We start from the raw sequence: 20,787 nt of genomic DNA on the forward strand, positions 1-20,787 counted from the left end.
CCCGCTCAAGTCACTTTTGGTGATACAATTAATAGATTTTATTTTAAAAAATTTGCATATTTGCATTGCAACATCCGTTGGATTTTCAAAGAAGAAATAGAGGAGAGTAAGATTTTTTTCCTTCGAATTTGCATATTCGGGTTTGCAAGATTTGTTGGATTTCAAAGATGAAGATAGAAAGGAGAAAAAGTTTTCTTTTTTTTTTTTTAAATTTGTATATTTGGGTTTGCAACATCTACCAGTAGATTTTCAAATAAAGAAAGTATTTTTTCTTCAAACTGGCATGGTTCAAGATTTGTTGATAGATTCTAGAGTTTAGATTTTCAAAGAAGAATAAAAAAGGAGAAAAAAAAACCCGACCAGCATGAACATAAACTGACTAATTTTGAGTCGGGTCGGTTTTCGTACAAACGAACCGAGTTACACCCCTAGGATTAATACATAAGTTAATTCTAGGAAATTTTCTAAAATGCAAGGATTTGTGAAATATTTCACCAGAGTGACGTAAGAGTATTAATTGTATAAATGTTATTTGAAAAAAATGTTTGATGACATAAGTAATTTCTTTGCAGAAGTAATTTAGGGGCTACTCATTTTAAGATAATTAGGACTTTTGAAATTAATCAACTAAAATTTATTTAAGCTATATAAAATATAAAATAAAACTATTTGTATCTAAAAAAAATAGTTTTTTTAGTTCAACAATACATGGCAAAATTTTCCAACATTTCAATGGAATTGATAACGTACCTTGATTACTAGAACTATGTTCATATTGGAAAAAAAGGCTAGTCGAAGATAAATGTACAAATTTTTTTTACCGATAATCTTCCAAATCTGTTTTCATCTAGTATATCAAATATTGCACATTTCCTCGTAAATCAAAATTTAAATGCTAGTGTTCATAGTCTCTCATAAAAATCTTTTACCTTTCACTTCTTTATGCTGATTTGACTTCTTTATATATATATATATATATATATATATATATATATATATATATATATATTTTGCATAATTATGAATTTGATGTAAATTCTTAATACATAACATTAATGTAGATTATATTTACTGAAACTAAATAATTGAGATTATCATTAAAATAATAATTCAAAATAAAAATAAATAATATAAGTAGGATGAAGCAATTAGCTCAATTATGTCTACATGAACCTAACTAAATAGTTAAGGCATTTAAATTTTCTTAAAAAGTCGTGTATTTTCACCCCTATATTTGGAACCTAATATTCTGAAAAAGAAAACTTCTAATTTTCTCCTTTCAAGAGTATCCACCTTCCATCCACTAAAATTTTTACTTAAAATAAAGGAGATTCTATACATCAATAGTATTCAATATGCAAAGAAAATGGCTGCATGAGGAATAATTAGAAAGAGGGGCATAACCATTCAAATAGATATGCCAAAGCGAGTATAGCTCAACGATAATTGACATACCTCAAGTTTGAAGTTTAACGTTTTTAGTCTATGAAGTTTTAAAATAGACGTTTTTAGTCTCCATAGTTTGAAAATTTGTTCTAAATGATTGTAAGAATTTTTTGACAAAAAAATGTTCATTTTAAAATCTCATGGATAAAAAATATTCATTTTGAAATTTCAGATACCAAATTGACACCTACTCAAAAAATTAGAGATTAGAAGTGTATTTTTTCAAAGAAGTAAAGGTTTATATAAACAAATAAATGACATCTTGATATGTTTGGGGGTAATTACCTTGGACACGTGGAGGACACTCATTGGAATTCAACGAATAAATTATCCCAGGTCCACCTCGAACCTGCCGAGGTGATCGGGTTCGCCCATCCAAAAAGGCTAAGTATAGATGCCAAGGTTCGACCTGGTTGGGGTTCGATCTGTTTAGAGCCCGACAGGTCCGACATGAGAAAAAACATATAACCGCCGGTCGTGAGTACTGTCGGATCCACCACCTATAAATAGAAGACCTCATTTTACGTTCAGGTATCGAACCTCACCTCGAACTAAATACGGAGTCCGACCTATACTGACTTGGACGTCGGAGTGTTCTACCCTCTGATGCAGGTCCACTCTAGATGTTCAGGTCGAGACCGGAGATCGGGTTCGAGCTTAGTTCGTGAAGAACCGTTGTGCAAACTTATGCATAAACATGATATAATGATGTTTCTTTTCCCACCAAAATGCAGTATATCGCATGAAAGAATGTAAATAAAAATGTTGTGACCACAATCTTATGGAAATATCATTGGAAGCATCAATGAAACTTCGGTGGATAGTTAAAATTATAAAAATAAAAGAATTAATAACAGATAAACTTTTTATTATTTTTAAATAAGTTAAAAATTATTGATATTATATTATATCTCGATAGTAATGTTTTGTTAATATTTTGTTGATTTACTTGTGATACTATAAAAATGTGGATGTCGAATTGTAGATGTATGAAATGTTGATCTTGAATCATAGATATATTAAAATGTCGACATGTGGATTAAAATTTTAGTGTTCTTTTAGTGGGTGAGGAGTAGGCATGTCAAATAGTGAAACAAGTTGATAGTAATGGCTTCAAATTCATGACTAAAAAATAATAAAAATACTTAACACATTTTTTTATTAGTTTAAACATTTAATATTATGTAATCGTAAGTAACTAAAAAAATTTATATATATGCCAACAAAAACATAGTTTAGTGGTAATCCTTGGAGACGATGTTCAACCCTTTATACTCCAATTTATTGTATATATACATAATCTTTTTACATTTATTAAAATATATATTATTATGCGTAACACAGAAAAAATATGTAAATTATTGTTCAAGAGTAGCTCCATTGATCAAAATATTATCTACCTCTAAGATTGAAGTTTAAATCTTGTTCGATTAACCAATAAAATTTTACTATCTAGATAGGGCCACATCCAACAACAATTTGTTTTTTTTTTCTTTTTTCTTATAGCCCCATCCTCAATTATCTCCATTAGAGGTAACCCTAGTTTAAAAAATCCACTAAATAATTAACAATATTATTACACCAATCTAATTCATTAGGTTACTAAAGAAGTAATATTGGGAGTGAATTTTCACACCAACTATAGAAACATATCCAACAAAACCAAGCTTAATTCTGTGGTTTTCTACAAATTTGTATCAAATTTACTCACATTTTGAATCTCTTACCATATTTATAAACAAAAAACCATTGACTTCTCCAAAACAATATCCCCATAAAAAGAAAACTAACAATAATAATTAATAAAAATGAATCGACCAATTTATTAATCATCAATTTTAGAAAAATCTACCCATTTTTGGCTTCATTTTAGGCATAATAATACATTTCACCAAATCCTAAATACTAAAAATTTGATTGCTTCTTTCAAGCCCATAATTTAATCAAATTCTTCTAATCCTATCCAATTAATATTTTCCCTTTATAATTTCCAATGCTTCGAAAACATTTAAGGAAAAAAAAATTTACTATTCCCATTTGATCACCCCTTTGTCGTCTATATATTCTTGCAATTTATCCTCATTTCTTCACCATCCTTCAGATTTTAACTGATTCGTCTTCCTTTTTCTCATTCAAATCGGCCATTTTAGCTTAGCAAATGAAGCTCCATCTTGCCTTAGTTTTCATTTTCTCCATTCATCTTTTAAGCTCATGGGTTGTATCAACTTCGCCCAATTTCAATGTTCTTGATTATGGAGCCATTGGAAATGGCCAAACTGATGATTCACAAGTAAGTAATTTGAGCTATATTCTATTCTCTTTTTCTCCCTTCCAACCTACTGACTCAAATGAAAATCGAACACTTTCGGGTCAAGTCGGTTTTGTCTGAAAATTGAACCGAACCGACTAAATTACACCCCTAACAAAAGTTTTTTTTCTTCGTCTATCTTTGATCAGGCATTTTTGAGAGCTTGGAAGGATGCATGTGGAGCAACGGAAGGAATTCCAGCCTTACATGCACCAGTTGGAAAAATTTATATGTTGAATCCTCTCAAATTTCAGGGTCCTTGCAAGTCCAAACAAGTCATTTTCCATGTAATTATTCTTACCCCATTTCTTAATTATAATTTGCCCTTTTCTTACATTTTAAAATTTTTCAATCATTTTTTGTCATATATATATATATTTTTTATTTTTTATTATATGATCCAATATATTATAAGGTAAGAACATGTTTTCACATGATTTTGTTTTTTTGTTTCTTTTAGCTTGGAGGAACGGTAGTGGCTCCAACAAAGGATTCATGGCCAAGTGACGATAGAGATAGATGGATCCAATTTTCAGATATAGACGGTCTCATGGTCAATGGATCAGGACAATTTGATGGCCAAGGTTCTTCTTGGTGGAAAGATTGTGATAAACATTGCACACGCCCAACTGTAAGTCTTATTCGATCATCTTTTATATACTTTCTTGTTTCGTTAGAATTTGATTTTGATTGTTGAATTTATTAATGTGAATATTAATTATAATATATGGTTTTGCAGGCATTATTTTTACACAATTGCAATGGCCTCCAACTTAGAGAAATGAAGCACATTAATAGTGGCAGAAACCATATCTCCATAAATGCTTGTAATGATGCCATTATCTCGGACCTTCACATTATGGCTCCAGAAGATAGCCCTAACACAGATGGAATTGACATTTCTGGATCAAATAATGTTCTTATCCAAAATTCTTTTATGGGAACTGGTAATTAATTAATTAATTAGAAATTTTCAATATTGGACATTTTTATCTTTTGTTGAATTATTTTTATTATTTTTCAAATACTAAACTATATATTATACCAATCGAGTTTACATCAATTCTTTTTTAAATTAAATGTAGGTGACGATTGTATTGCTCTTAACAACGGATCTACCAATATCAACATTGTAGGCGTAACATGTGGCCCCGGCCATGGAATAAGGTAAAAATTAAAGACGTTCTTTTAGTAACTATTTATTGAACAAATATATGTAACATCTAATATTTTTACTTGTAACTTTTATCCATTATCATCTCCTCATAGTCTATCAATTTCAAAAACAAAAAATTAACCATTTTTTTTATCTCCCATTCCAATAAATAAATATTGATTGTTTTGTTTTGTTTGTGAACAGCATTGGGAGCTTAGGAGAAAATGGACAATATAATGTAGTTGAAGACATCCACGTAAAAAATTGTCTCTTAAAGGGCACTCAAAATGGAGTGAGAATCAAGACTTGGCAGGTGATAATTTATTTTCAATATTTATTCATGTACAATAGTATATATAAATATTTATTTAGTATATGTTTTTCTAGCACATAATTATATATCTCTTTTACAGAATGGGTACGGATATGCAAGGGGCATCACATTCGAACAAATAACACTAATAGATGTGAAAAACCCGATCATTATTGATCAGTATTACAGCGATCTTGCAAAAGCCCAAAAAAACAGGGTAAAACTTTTTTTAGTCCCATTATTTTATAGGTCTTTATCTACTATTATGCGTGTGTTTATAAATAATTTATTTGTTTTTTTTGTTGATTTTTTAGTTATTGCCCATAAAAGTGAGCGATGTGACGTATCGTGAAGTTCATGGAACATCAGCAAATGAGAATGCAATTATTTTGAACTGCTCTCGAAGTCGTTGCAGTAATATTATTATGGAAAATGTGAGCATAAAGAACATAGATCCTGGAAAAGAAGCAAAAATTCTTTGTCAAAATGTTGATGGAAGATCTACCTCAGCAATCCCAAGTGTGCCTTGTTTATCAAAGCAGAACTGAATTTTTTATATAATATTATGAGTTGTAATATTGGAGAAAAGGATTTAATGTTCCATCTCCTAATTTATAGTAGGTCTATCTAACAAAGTTTTGGCCTCATTCTAAAAGTCTATTTCTTTTCCATTTTTTATTTCGTATGTTTTTCTTACTCTATTTTATGACTCATTAATTCTTGAGACAATCTCTCAACTAATTGATGAGATTTAAAGATTTGTTGGATCATTATTTTTAAAATTGGAAAAAAAAATTTAGAAATTAAAAGTGTTAGAAAATACACCGGACGACAAGCTAAATCTTTCTACCAAAAATTCGAACATAACTTTTACATTTCAAAGGGGTTTTCAGGAAAGATTAGAGTAGATTTTTAAAATAATTCATAAAATAAGAATTTTTTTTTGAAGTGAAGTATTTATAATATTTAAGAAATTAAAATAGTTCGTCTATATTCATTCAAATAGATCTTTGTTTCAAAATTGTTGCTGTTTTTGCTTTTCAAAAAAAAAAAAAAAGATATTTGTCTCTAAAATGGAAAAAACATTAAAAAGACAAAATACAAACTTCCAAATCAAAAAGTGGCTGAAATGCGAAAAAAATGATTAATGATTAGAAAACACAATTATTATTACAGAAAATACAAAAGTGAAAAAAAAAATCGAAGAAATAATCTTTGAAAAATAAAGAAAAGTTCATATGAAATAAAAACTGATTGTATTTTTTTTATTTAATATCATACACCAATATAATTTGAAACAGGATTGAAATTTTAATTTCAAAATTATATTTAAATTACCATAAATAACATGCTTTTTTTTACAACTAAATAAAATGTTTTCAAATATGGTTCGAAATTAAAAAAATATATATCTATTAATAATTTAATCTTATAAAAATTAAAAGGTCAAATTTATTGTCATGGAGATTCATTTAAGGAAAACATATATTATAATTAGGGGTAGAGTAGGAATTATGTAAAAAAAGTCAAACCCATGATTTTATTGTCAATCCATTTCTGTAAATTTTATAAATTAGTGACATTTATGGAAAATTGGTATAAATTATAGCTAATTGGACACAATCTCTCTCCTATGTCTGAAGTCTGATTATCAAATGTAATATTCTAAAAGAAAACCTCAAATTTCTTTTCCATGTATAACCAGATTCTATCCATCAAATTCATTACTATAAAATAAAGAGATTCTATTCATCAATTGTATTATTTAATATCCAAATAAAATGGATGCATGATGAATAATACTCATAAAAAAAGGGTAAATAAGTAATTCTCATAATATGGATATTTAATATCTAACTTTTTGTAACAAAATCAAGAGATTCACGTGTGATTTTTCTTTCCATTAAAAAATTTGACTTATTTTTCTTATTATTATTTTATAGTAAAATAGATGGGGTAAAAATTTTAACTTATCATCTTCGAAGATAGATATCGGACAAAATTTGACTTATTTGAAGACAAACAGATAACTAAATTAATTAATACATTATTTTTGTTAGTTTAAGCCTCTAGTATTGAGCAACGAACACAAATTTCTTAAAATATAAATTATTACGTAATACAAAGAAAATGTTAATTCTTGCTTAGATGAGCCATAAGACATTTCTTTGATAAAAAAAAAAATAAGTTAATTAAAATAATGTTAATTATTAACTAACATAATTGAATGAGAGATACAGACGAACTAACATTTTTCGTTTCTGTTTTGTCTTTTGTCTTCTTTTTTTTTTTTTCCATCTCCATATTCTCAATTATTCATTTCAGATAACTCTAGTTCTTGAGGAAGAAAAAAACATATCCACTCAACAACATTATAATAATTTTATTACACAATCTAATTCATCAATATTAAGTTACCCAAAAAACTATTGAAACACATCCAACAAAATCAAGCTTGAATTTCCATAAATTTGTGGCAGATTGACTCACGGTTTGACATCACTTACCATATTTATGCACAAAAACCATTAATTTCTCCGAAACAAAATCTCCCATAAAAACAAAAAAAAACTGATAATAATGATTAAAATAATATGCTTGACCCATTAATTAATAATAGATTTGAGAAAAATCCTCCATTTTTTATGCATACCAATATGGACACATTGCTTCTTTCAAGCCTTATAATTATATATCTGATTAATATTTTCCTTTCTAATCTTCAATACTTACAAAATATTAAAAAAGAAAAACAATTTTACAATTCCCATTTCACCCCTTCATCCTCTATATAAGCATGCCATTTATTTTCATCCTTCATTATCCTTCCAAAATTTAGCACGATCTTCTTCTTTTTGTTTATCAAAATCCGCCATTTTATCTTAGAAAATGAAGCTCCATTTTGTCTTACTTTTCATCTTCTCCATTAATATTTTGAGCTCGTGGATTGTGTCAGCTTCACCCAGCTTCAATGTTCTTGATTATGGAGCCATTGGAAATGGGCAAGCTGATGATTCACAAGTAAAATAATTTAATCTACATTTTGGACTACTTTTAATTCTTTCTTTATCTTCTTCTTTATATAATTGTTTTTCTTTCTTTTTTATTTTTTTATAAGGCTTTTTTGAGAGCTTGGAATGATGTCTGTGGAGCAACAGAAGGAATTCCAACATTACATGCACCACATGGAAAAATTTATATGTTGAAGCCTCTCAAATTTCAGGGTCCTTGCAAGTCCAAACAAGTTACTTTCCATGTAAATTTCTTGCTCATCATTTTTTTTATTATATGTCTGGACATATCAAGCTTAGAAAATATTGTTATGGTTTTGTGATTTTGTAGCTTAAAGGGACTCTAGTGGCTCCAAAAAAAGGTTCATGGCCAAAGTACGATAGAGAGAGATGGATTCAATTTTCAGACATAGATGGTCTCATTGTCAATGGAACAGGACAATTTGATGGTCAAGGCTCCTCTTGGTGGGAAGATTGGGAACACTGTCAACGACCAACCGTAAGTTTTATTCGATCATCTTTCCATCGTCTTATCTTACTATACATATTATATATAAAAGTGTAGTGTGCTTAAAGAGTTTTTATGAGTGAAATGAAAAGCTAAGGTAAAAAAGTACCAGATAACCCATGTACGTCTAATCAAATAAATTTTTACTACATATTATATATAAAATTGTGGTCTACTCAGAGGGAATTTAGGAGTAAAATAAAAATATATGAAAAAAGGTACCAAATAACACTTGATAGATTTTATCCTAACTAGAATTTGATTTTAATGGTTGAATTTATAATGTATGGTTTTGCAGGCACTATTTTTGCACAATTGCAATGGTCTCCAACTAAGGGAAATGAAGCATATTAATAGTGCCAAAAATCATATCTCCATAAATGCTTGTAATGATGTCATTATCTCAGACCTTCACATTATTGCTCCTGAAGATAGCCCTAACACAGATGGAATTGATGTTTCTAGATCAAACAATGTTCTTATTCAAAATTCTTTCATGGGAACAGGTAATTAATTAATTAATTAGCATTTTTCATGATCATTTTTTATTCTTTTGTTTATTACATACATTCAAGGTTAAAATAACCAATTTTATTAATTTCATACTAATTTCTATATGTAGGTGACGATTGTATTGCCCTTAACAATGGATCTTCCAATATCGATATTGTAGGTGTAACCTGTGGCCCAGGCCATGGCATAAGGTAAAAATGATGTTTTCTAGTAACAGTAAATAATTACTATTACCAAAAAAAATTACATTTGACCATTTTTATCTCTCATTCCTTATATATATTTTTTATTTTTGTATTTATTTGAAAACAGTATTGGGAGCTTGGGAGGAAATAGAGAATACAACGTAGTTGAAAACATTCATGTAAAAAATTGCCTCTTAAAGGGCACTCAAAATGGAATGAGAATCAAGACTTGGCAGGTGATAATTGTTTCTAGCTCAATTTATTATTATAAAATAATGTTTGTAAATAAATTTCTAGCACATAACTTTTTGTTTTTAATAACGTTTTGAGTTTATAGGGTGGATATGGATATGCAAGGAACATCACATTCGAACAAATAACACTAATGGGTGCGAAAAACCCGATCATTATTGATCAATATTATACCGGTCTTGCAAAGGCACAAAAAAACAAGGTAAAATATTTGGTGTAGTTCTCATTAATTTATCTACTGTTATCACTGCTTTTATATAATCTATAAATTTCTTTTCAATATTTTTTCAGTTATTCGACATAAAAGTGAGCAACGTGACTTATCGTGAAGTTAATGGAACGTCAGCAAATGAGAATGCAATTATTTTGAACTGCTCTCGAAATCGCTGCAGCAATATTATTTTGGAAAATGTGAGCATAAAACCAATAGATCCAAAAATGGAAGCCAAAGCTTTTTGTCAAAATGTTGATGGAAGATCTACTTATGCAGTTCCAACCGTTCCTTGTTTATCAAATTAGAACTGCCTATGGATTTTTTATATGTCATTTTGATATAATATTATAAGTTGTAATATTGGAGAAAAGGATTCAAGGGTCCATCTCCTAATTCATATTAAGTCTATCTAACACAGTTTTTACCCTAAATTCCTTGAAGGGATTTGTTTTTATTTTTTTATTTTTTCATTTCGCAAGTTTTTCTTCCTCTCTTTTAGGATTCATTTGAATTCTAAAAGAAAGAAAAACTAATATCTTTACTTAAAATAATTCTAAAATGGATTATGTTGAAATTTGTTATTGACGTGGACCGCAGAATTCCATTCGTCCTCAACTCTAAAACAAAATTAAACAAATAATTAAAGTAAGACCGAGAAATTAGCTCATTTTTTCCAACATAATTAAGGGGTTCAATACATTTTTATTTCTTTTAAAATCTTGTTAGTCTGATTCATCAATTGTATTTAATATGCAGTGAAAATGGTTGCCTGAAGAGTAATTTAAATAAGCGAAAAAATGGGCAAAAGTAATAATTGATGTGCAATTTGAATGGTGTTTTTTTCTTTCTTTTTTGATTCACCAAATCAAATTCTATGATCCAAATATATGAAGAGTGTGAAAGCAACATTTTTTATATTCGTAGTGTATTCAAATTTTGAATTTTAAATTTTAAAATTTTAAATTACATTAAAAATAAAAAATAAAAACTCTAATAAATTAATATTATTTCATGTTATAAACATATTTATTTCTATCAAAATTATAAAATATAAAATATAGTATATTATAAATAATAATCCAATAATATATATATTAATAAATTAGTTAATATTATTTTAGATTGAACCAAATATTTAGTTTGTAATTAGTAATAGTTTACCAATATATTAATATAACACTTGAATAATTATTTTAAATTGAAATTCAATTTGCCTTCCTAAAAAATTGGATGGTGGGGAAAATATTGCAAGGTGTTGGGATGTTGATAGTCAAAGTCTTTGCCGGGTAGCGGGAGCCAGCTCTAAGATTTCGACCAATAATTAAAGCAAACCGTTGTCATTTCTAATCATTTTTTTTTCTTTTTCTTTCATTGGAGAAAGATAGGAAAATTTTACTTTTCTTTTCTTTTTAATTTAAAAATTTAAAGAACGAAAAAAATAATAATAAAAGTTATCAAATCTCTTTTGATCTATTTCGGTTTTTTAATAAGAAAAAAAAATAATAAACCGTTATCAAATATTGTTCAATTCTTATTTTTTTAAAGAAAGATGAAATAAAAAACAGAAACGATAAATATCACACGTGCCCTCAATTTCTTGTTTCCAACCAAATTTTTAAATGTCTATGTCGATGTCTTAATTTCATGGAAATATCAATAAAATGTCGATGTCGATAGATATTTTTGTAAAATTATAGAAATTAAAAAATTGTAAAAAATATTTAAATTAGCAAATAAACATTTTCATATTTCTAAATAAGTTAAGAAATATTTAATATTTAATATTGGTATATATTAGTGACATTTTGTTGATATTTTTCATATTTTGTCGATTTTTTATACTATAATGGAAATGTCGACTTACCCCTCATGTCGATGTCGAATCCTTGAAAACATGGACATATCGATGAAAATATCGACGTACCGCCGGATTTTTGGAAACATGTTTCCAACATTAGTAACTATTGTAATTTCTTATTAATACGAATACAACTCTCTTTTTTTTCTTTTTTTTTTTTTTTTGATATTTTCAGATTCCCAACTAAAACGTACCATTAACCTTTTGAAAGGGCCTCTTCAAGACTAAGTCCTCATCTCTCGAAAGGTGTTCGGATATTGATAATCAAAGTTTTTGGCAAGAGTACTCAAAAAGTCTTTGCGAGACTCATCACTCCATTGTGACTGATACTTCTAACATTTCGACCAATAATTACAAATTTAAAACGAACCATTGAAATTTCTAATCACTTTTTATCTTTCTTTTTATCAATTTTTATCTGGAAAAAGATAGGAACAAGTAATTTATAAAATCCAATCGTCTTTAAAAATATAGTTATACCATATATATTTATCTAGATTTTAAAAAATATAGTTATACTATATATTTAGTATTTAGCTGCCAGCGAAGAGATGCGACACACGTATTTTTGATGCTAGAGTCGATTTACAACCCGATTCTAAGGACGTTTGTAGCGTCAAGTTATTTTTCGTTGTTGATATTTTAGCTCCAGTGAAGAAATATTTTCGTCGCTGAAAGTCATTTTTCTTGTAGTGTATTTAGTTATTAGACTTAAAAGTTTTCATTACATTTTCCAACTTTGAATTATGTTTTTATATATAGATCTTGTTGTTAACACCGTGAATAGAATACTAATTTAACATGCTTGTTAGATAAAAGTTAGTTAAATTGACATGATATGACATTTTCAACCGATCATATTATTAGAAAAATGTTTGTTTTGACCTATGGCTCGTCTCTCTTTACTATGTTAAATTATCCTTTAGATCTAGCATGTTGAGCAAATCATATAAAATAAGCCATAAGCGTGTCTCGTAGTTGTTACATTAACAAATGACAATGACTAAATAAAAACAAAACTAGAAATTTTGAGAAGTAATTAAAATATTTTGGATGAAAATTAAAAAAAATAAATAAATGTTAAAAAGATAAAATTTTAAGAATTTAAAGACCAAAGTCATTCAGACAAGTCCAAAATTTAAGTTTATGATGGTGATATCCAAAGTCTTTCACAGAGTATTCAAAAAGTCTTTGTTGGATAGTGCAAACCAAAACTCCACAATCTTTGAAATTTCAAAGGAATTTTTTAATTTTCGGGAAGATGTGACTGCATTTTACAAATAATTCATAAAGTATATAAGATTCCATTTTAAATATCTTGTACTTAGGCTTAGTAAGTTAATTTTAATCTTAGACTGTTAGATTATCAAATTGAACCTGAAACCTAAACAAGGGATAATCCTAATATCATCAATATTTAGTTAACGTAGCATCTATTTTCTAAAAGACTATATGAACATTTTCTGGTCAGACTAGACTGTTTATATATAAACAAAATTCTTATGGATGTGTTTTAGGATGTTGGAGAATTATAAATCAAAATTGAAAAATTGAAATTTCCATGCATCTCGTTCACTGAAAGTGATGTTTTGAATTAGTACACAGCTTCTTCCTTCAGTAAAAATTAGAGTATGTCTTGGTTTCAAATTGATATTCCTTATTTATAAGATCTTCAACCTCCTTTGAAGTTGCACTAAACTTCATATCGATCAAAATGGATGGAGTACTTGAATTTAGCAGAGCTTTTCAAATTCTTATCTTCTTATCATTATTCTTCATGCCAACCAAAACCATGCACAGCTTCATCAATTCATCGTCAAATGCACCCTGCATTGAAATCGAGCGGGACGCGCTTCTGAGATTCAAGAAAGAGCTCACAGATCCCTCAAATCGTCTTTCTTCTTGGGTTCCTCAAACAGATTGCTGCGAATGGGTTGGAATTCGTTGCGATGGTTCAACCGGCCAGCTGAAGCGGAGTGGATTACTTCTGAAAACTACACGTTGAAGGGAAATTTAAGCGACTCCATCGTGAATTTGAGGCATGTAAGCCGTATCGACTTGAGTTACAATGATTTTGGAGGGATTCAGATTCCAAGTTTTTTGGGATCGCTCGTAAGTTTGAATTATCTCAACCTCACAGGATCGGGATTTCAAGGGTTGATACCTCATCAACTTGGAAATTTATCCAACTTGCAACAACTTGGTTTGCGAGGTAAGTCTCCATTCTCTGGACCTAAATTGTACAGTGAAAATCTTCATTGGCTTCAAGGTCTTGGTTCATTGTTGAGTTTGGATTTGAGCTATGCAAACCTTAGCAAAGCGTCTGATTGGTTGTTGGAGATCAATAAGCTTCCTTCTCTAGTGGAATTGCGTTTGTCTAATTGTGAGTTGAGTCATATTACTCCATTGAATCATGTCAATTTCACTTCCCTCTCTGTTCTTGACATTTCATCAAACAACTTCAATGCATTCTTACCCAAATGGATATCAAATCTTGGTAGCCTTGTTTCACTTGATTTAAGTCGAAGTGATTTCGAAGGTCCACTTCCCAGAGGTTTTTCGAACTTGACATCCCTCCAAAACCTTAACTTAGAACATAATTTCTTGAATTCTTCGCTACCAGAATGGTTGTTTAGTCTCAAAAGCATCACTTCTATGACGATGGGGCTTAATGAGTTTGAAGGTCCGATTCCATGTGCTAATCAAAATTTGTCGGCCCTTACATATCTTGATCTTTCAGATACTAATATCAATTACATTTCCACCATACCTAGTTGTCTGTATTCTCTCCATAATCTTCAATACCTAATCCTTCGCACTCTTTTCTTGCAAGGAGAGATCTCAGAGGATATTGTCAACCTTACTAATTTGGTTTCTCTTGACCTTTCATCGAATATACTCAATGGGAGCATACCAAGCTCAATAGGAACTCTTTCCAAGTTAAGGAGTATTTCTCTGTCAGGAAATTCATTTCGCCAAAAATTGTCACAAGTCGTTGACATCTTTTCTGCCGGTTGCCTTGGAAAGAGTTTGAGATATCTTGACCTTCGGGGTAATTTCATTTCTGGTCCCATTCCCGAGTCGATAGGAAATTTATCTTCATTGGAAATTTTGGATCTTTCTAGAAATGAATTGAACGAAATTCTTCCAAAAAGCATGGGATCTCTGTCGAGTTTAAAAGAACTAAGCATTGCTTACAATCGCTTGGAAGGTATTGTATCAGAAATTTACTTTATCAATCTTGTGAATTTGACGAAGTTGTATATGTCTGGAAATAATTTGACATTGAGTTTCTCAATTGGATGGATTCCTCCATTTAATCTTGGTAGAATATATTTGAGATCTTGCAACTTGGGTCCTCAATTTCCCAAATGGCTCAAATCACAGAAGAATCTTTATGAGCTTGATCTATCACATGCTAGAATTTCAGACACGGTTCCATATTGGTTTTGGAGTTTCTCTACTTCATGCTCATACTTAAACCTCTCCCACAATCAACTGTTTGGTAAAATTCCTCATATACTTCTTAATTCTCCGTCTAGTATGGTCTACCTCAGTTCCAATAAATTTGATGGTGACTTGCCTCGTGTATCATCTAATGTTATAGAGCTTGATCTTTCAAATAATTCCTTCTTTGGAAACATGTCTCACTTCTTGTGTCATTCAAGAAGTCAAGAAAATCAATTGAAGATTCTTTATCTTGGAGACAATCTTTTATCAGGAAATATTCCAGACTGTTGGACAAAGTGGATGTCGTTAAAAGTTGTGAAGTTGGACAACAATAATTTATTTGGAAAGCTACCAAGCTCCATGGGGTCTCTAAACGACCTGCAATCTTTGCACCTACGCAACAACAGCCTTTCTGGAGAAATCCCTTCGGCTCTTAAAAATTGCTTGAGTTTATGGACTTTGGATCTTGGTTTAAATGCATTCCAAGGAAACATTCCAACATGGATTGGGACAAATCTCTCGAATCTCAAGGTTCTTGGACTTCGATCGAACAAGTTGAGTGGTTTAATCCCAGATGAACTTTGTAACCTCTCATCTCTGCAAATCATGGACATTGGCAACAACACTTTAACTGGGTCTATACCACATTGTTTTGGAAATTTTACCGCCATGGCTACCAAAAGGAGTTCATTTGGACAAATATTTTATTCCTTTTACTATGGCGAATTTTTGGAGAATGCATTTGTGATAACTAAAGGAGAAGAGTTCCAGTACAACAACATCCTGACCCTCATGACTAGCATGGACCTTTCAAGCAACAAATTATCGGGAGAAATCCCTCACGAAATTACTAGTCTCTTGGGGTTGAGATCGTTAAACCTCTCTAGAAACAATCTAAGAGGAAGTATTCCACAACAAATTGGAAGCATGACAAACATGGAGTCTCTCGATTTCTCAAGAAACCAACTCTCGGGGCAAATACCAACAAGTATGTCGAAGTTAACATTCTTGAATCACTTGAACTTGTCGCACAACAACTTGTCGGGTCCAATTCCAACCAGTACACAACTCCAAGGCTTAGATCCATCCAGCTTCATTGGCAACGAGCTATGTGGACCTCCACTGACCAACAGTTGCAAAAGGGAAAAAAGGACAACACCAGAAACAAAAAATGGAGAAGCAAAAGAAGATGATGAAAAATATATTGATGAGTGGTTTTATTTAAGCCTGGCAATTGGATTTGTGGTTGGATTTTGGGGGATTTGGGGTCCATTGTTCATCAGCAAGTCTTGGAGACATACATATTTTAGACGCTTGAACTCCTTATGGCACAAGTTTAATTGTTAGTATCTGTTTTCTCTGTAATATGATTAGTTACTAAAAATAGGTAAGAAAATAAAATGGAAGACTGGTTCTTGTGTATACAGACACAAGAAGAGTTGGCACACAAACCATCCACAACATTCGACTCTTCTTTAAGCATGATTGTTTATTTTCTACCATATTTTATGTCTAAAAGAATATTTTAAAAAAATAATATACATAAATAAAATAGAACAATTCAAAGGTAAGATAAATTGAGAAGGAATGAGTTCAAAAACCTCATGATGGCCACATACCTTAACAATTAATTTCAATGTACTTCCATATTCTATGAGATTAGTCGGGCACATGTAAGCTTGTCTGAACGCTCACGGATATAAACAAAAAAAATCAAAAACAAAAAATAAAATAAAATAAATTGTTTTTGAAAAAAATCTGGCGTTGGTCCTCGTACTTTCATTTATAATGATCTTAATTTTATACTTACAAAAATTTACCAATTTGGTTTAAAATGTTCTAAAAAAAATTGACAATAAATAGATGACGCACGTAACATAGTCAAATGAATGACCATTTACGATCCAAAATCAAAGGTGGTTCAATCATCCATCTATAATGATAAAAGACCCTTTTTTTATATATAAATATTTATAACAAGACTTTTAACAAGAAGAACTCAGATTGTTATATTTTATTAATATAAGAAAACTAAATAATTATAAGAAGTATATAATGATCGATCAGTGGTCAAACTTCCCTTTTAAATTATATATATATAAACGTATTTCTAACTTTCAGGTACTTCGTCAAGTCCGGCAAATTTGTTTGTCTTTTTTCCCCTTTGAAATGGGCAAATTTTTTAGTTAGAACTTGGAAGGTTTCTTTGCTTTGCTAATATTTTATTTATATAAAAACAAACAAACCCTTCAATCTTTCTTTAGATAATTTTCTTCTCTTGAAGATTGTATAATTTTTCTGGTGTAAGTTATTCTGAAGATCACAATAAGACATACATAAGGTATGAGCATATAACACAACATTAATATTAAATTTATAACTTTGGCCAATAAATTAACAACTTTGATTAGATTAGTCCTAATAGAAATAATCATTTCAAACACACATACTGTCTAAGAGTATATATAAAATATTTAAGATTTCATAATCTTCTCTCCCAATTTTCTGCAACTAAGACACGCTATTAATGGTTAAACTTCTTATGCTTCTGTTACTCTTCTTTGTCACAAAGACTATTTGTAGCTTTGGCAATAGAGATAATGATATCCTTTGCAATGAAAGCGAGAGAGATACTCTTTTGAGATTCAAAGAAGGCCTCGAAGATCCTTCTAACCGTCTCTCGTCTTGGGTTCTTGAAGTAGATTGTTGTGAATGGGAAGGCGTCACTTGTGACAACTTAACGGGTCATGTCAAAGAGCTCAAACTCGCAAATCCTCAAGATGATGCTGGAAACTTCAAGTTAAGGGGAAAGATAAGTGACTCCATCCTAAGTTTGAAGTATAAGGAACCTCGATCTCAGTTACAACGATTTTGGCGGGATCGAACTTCCAAAGTTTCTTGGATCAATGGTGAGTTTGTATAATCTTAATCTCACATGTGCAGGATTTCATGGATTAATTCCTCGTCAACTTGGAAATCTATCTAACTTGCAACGACTTAGTTTGTGAAGCGATCCTTCATCTTTTGGACAGAATTTGTATAGCGAAAGTCTTCGATGGCTTCAACGTCTCCGTTCGTTGTCGAGCCTGGATTTGAGTTATGCAGACCTCAGCAAGGTGTCTAATTGGTTGCTGGAGATCAATAAGCTTCCTTCTCTAGTGGAACTACGCTTGTCTAGGTGTAAACTGAATCATATTACTCCTTTAAGCCATGTTAACTTCAGTTCTCTCTCTGTTCTTGACATCTCATCTAACTATTTCAATGGATTCATACCCAACTGGATATCAAACCTTGGTAGCCTTGTTTCACTTGATCTTAGAGGTGGTTATTTCCAAGGACCGCTTCCCGAAGGTTTTTCGAACTTGACATCCCTCGAAAACCTTAATGTAGCATATAATTATTTGAATTCTTCACTGCCAAAATGGTTGTTTAGTCTTACAAGCATCTCTTCCTTAGACTTGCATGGTAATGACTTTCAAGGTCCAATTCCATGTGGTTTTCAAAACTCATCAGCTGTTACATATCTTGATCTTTCAGACATTAGTTTCAACTCCACCATGCCTAATAGCTTACGAGGAGAGATCTCAAATGACACTTCCAACCTTACGAATTTAGTTTCTATCGACCTTTCAGAAAATGCATTTGAAGGAAATATTCCAAGATGAATAGGAACTCTTTGCAAGTTGACTCGAATTTCTCTATTGGAAAATAAACTTGCTCAAAGCCTACCAGAATTCCTTGAAAGCTTTTCTGGTTGCCTTGTGGGTAGTTTGATTTCTTTGGATTTGGGGGCAAATAATATTTTTGGTCATTTTACAAATCATATTTTACAAATCATATTGGACAGCTTAGAAATTTGCAACTCCTTAACCTTGCAGATAATTTCATTTCTGGCCCTATCCCTGAGTTGATAGGAAATTTATCTTCATTGGAATACTTGTTTCTGGCTAGAAATGAGTTAAATGGAATTCTTCCAAAAAGCATAGGACCTATCAAATTTACAAATGCTAATTGTCTCTTGTAATCGCTTGGAAGGCATTGTCTCGGAAATTCACCTTGCTAATCTCATGAATCTGAGAAGATTAGACATGTCTGAAAATAATTTGTTATTGAGTTTCAATACTGGGTGGATTCCTCCTTTTAATCTCAGTCTAATTAAATTGAGATCTTGCAACTTAGGTTCTCAATTTCCCAAATGGCTCAAATCACAAGAGAAGCTCAGTGACATTGATCTGTCTAACGTTGGAATTTCAGATACTGTTCCATATTGGTTTTGGAGTTTGTCCCCTACATATCTATACTTGAATCTCTCTCACAACCAACTAACTGGTATAATACCTTATTTTCCTCTCAATGTTAATGTTAGATTTGCAGCAATTTATCTTGGTTTCAATAGATTCATGGTCACTTACCCCATATATCCTCCAATGTGGTAGAGCTTTAAATAATTTCTTTTCTGGAAACATCTCTCATTTCCTATGTTATTCGGGGAGTCAAATGCACAATTTGGAAATTCTTCTCCTGGCAAGTTATCCAGCTCAATGGGATCTCTAAGGAAGCTACAATCTTTGCACCTACGAAACAACTTTTTGGGAGAAATCCCTCAATCTCTTCAAAATTGTTTCAAGTTAAAGGACTTTGGATCTTAGTCTAAATGCATTCAAGGGAGACATACCAGCATGGATTGGGACGAATCTCTCAAACCTCATGGTTCTTGGACTTCGATCGAACCAGCTAAGTGGTTTAATCCCAAGTGAACTAGCTCTCATCTCTTCAAATCATGGACATTGGTGATAACAACTTAGCAGGACCCATACCACAGTGTTTGGGCAATTTTATAGCAATGGCTACCAAAGGAGTTCCCACCGACGAATATTTTACTCATTTTTCTTTGGGGGGATTTTGGAGAATGCATATGTAATGACAAAAGGAAGAGAGTTCCAGTACAATAATATCCTTACCCTTATGACTAGCATGGACCTTTCTGACAACAACTTATCATGATAAATACCTCAAGAAATCACCAATCTTTTTGGATTGAATTCCTTGAACCTATCGGAAAATCATCTAACAGAAAGTATTCCACAACATATTGGAAGCATGACAAATATGGAGTCTCTTGATCTTTCTAGAAACCAACTCTCGGGACAAATACCACCAGGCATGTCGACGTTAACATTCTTGAATTACTTGAACTTGTCTTACAATAAATTGTCGGGTCCAATTCCAACCAGTACACAACTTCAGGGCTTAGGTCCGTCTAGCTTCATTGGCAATGAGCTATGTGGACCTCCATTGATGAAGAGATGCAAGATGGAAAGGGCAGCATCAGAAACAGAAAACGGAGAAGCAATGGAAGATGATGATGGTGGTGGAAACTATATTGATGAGTGGCTTTATCTGAGCTTGGCAATTGGTTTTCTGGTCGGATTTTGGGGGATTTGGGGTCCATTGTTGTTCAGTAAAACTTGGAGGCATGCATATTTTAGGCACTTGGGCTCCATATGGCACAGATTTCATTAGCAGTACGTTTCTTTTCTATCCTATGTAAAATGTTCTTCACAAGTGCATTA

General features: G+C 31.0%; 3 protein-coding genes and 1 pseudogene across 3 annotated transcripts; all 4 read left to right on the forward strand.

The window, feature by feature from the left end:
• The first annotated feature begins 3,562 nt into the window (after positions 1-3,562).
• LOC111011582 (putative polygalacturonase At3g15720) lies at positions 3,563-5,801 on the forward strand. The gene is made up of 8 exons (XM_022285416.2): positions 3,563-3,736; positions 3,904-4,041; positions 4,215-4,385; positions 4,494-4,701; positions 4,840-4,921; positions 5,115-5,223; positions 5,324-5,440; positions 5,538-5,801. Exons 1-8 carry the CDS (start codon positions 3,605-3,607, stop codon positions 5,769-5,771), a joined length of 1,191 nt encoding a protein of 396 aa, XP_022141108.2. The 5' UTR covers positions 3,563-3,604; the 3' UTR covers positions 5,772-5,801.
• A 2,311-nt stretch (positions 5,802-8,112) lies between these two features.
• Positions 8,113-10,211, forward strand: LOC111011581 (putative polygalacturonase At3g15720). The gene is made up of 8 exons (XM_088118691.1): positions 8,113-8,244; positions 8,342-8,479; positions 8,566-8,733; positions 9,041-9,248; positions 9,365-9,446; positions 9,568-9,676; positions 9,778-9,879; positions 9,984-10,211. The coding sequence occupies exons 1-8, from the start codon at positions 8,113-8,115 to the stop codon at positions 10,209-10,211; spliced, it is 1,167 nt and encodes a 388-aa protein (XP_087974817.1).
• Positions 10,212-13,389: 3,178 nt separating this feature from the next.
• On the forward strand, positions 13,390-20,787 carry LOC111011398 (receptor-like protein EIX1). The gene is given in 10 exon segments (XM_022285129.2): positions 13,390-13,734; positions 13,737-16,560; positions 19,040-19,201; positions 19,203-19,576; positions 19,579-19,653; positions 19,656-19,730; positions 19,733-19,836; positions 19,838-19,974; positions 19,976-20,066; positions 20,069-20,787. Coding segments are annotated over 10 exon segments (4,767 nt in total). The 5' UTR covers positions 13,390-13,478; the 3' UTR covers positions 20,738-20,787.
• On the forward strand, positions 17,590-19,039 carry LOC111011580 (receptor-like protein EIX1; annotated as a pseudogene).

This window comes from Momordica charantia (assembly GCF_013281855.1).
Source record: "Momordica charantia cultivar OHB3-1 chromosome 10 unlocalized genomic scaffold, Mcharantia_2.0 BLBB01000010.1, whole genome shotgun sequence".
Classification (NCBI taxonomy): domain Eukaryota; kingdom Viridiplantae; phylum Streptophyta; class Magnoliopsida; order Cucurbitales; family Cucurbitaceae; genus Momordica; species Momordica charantia.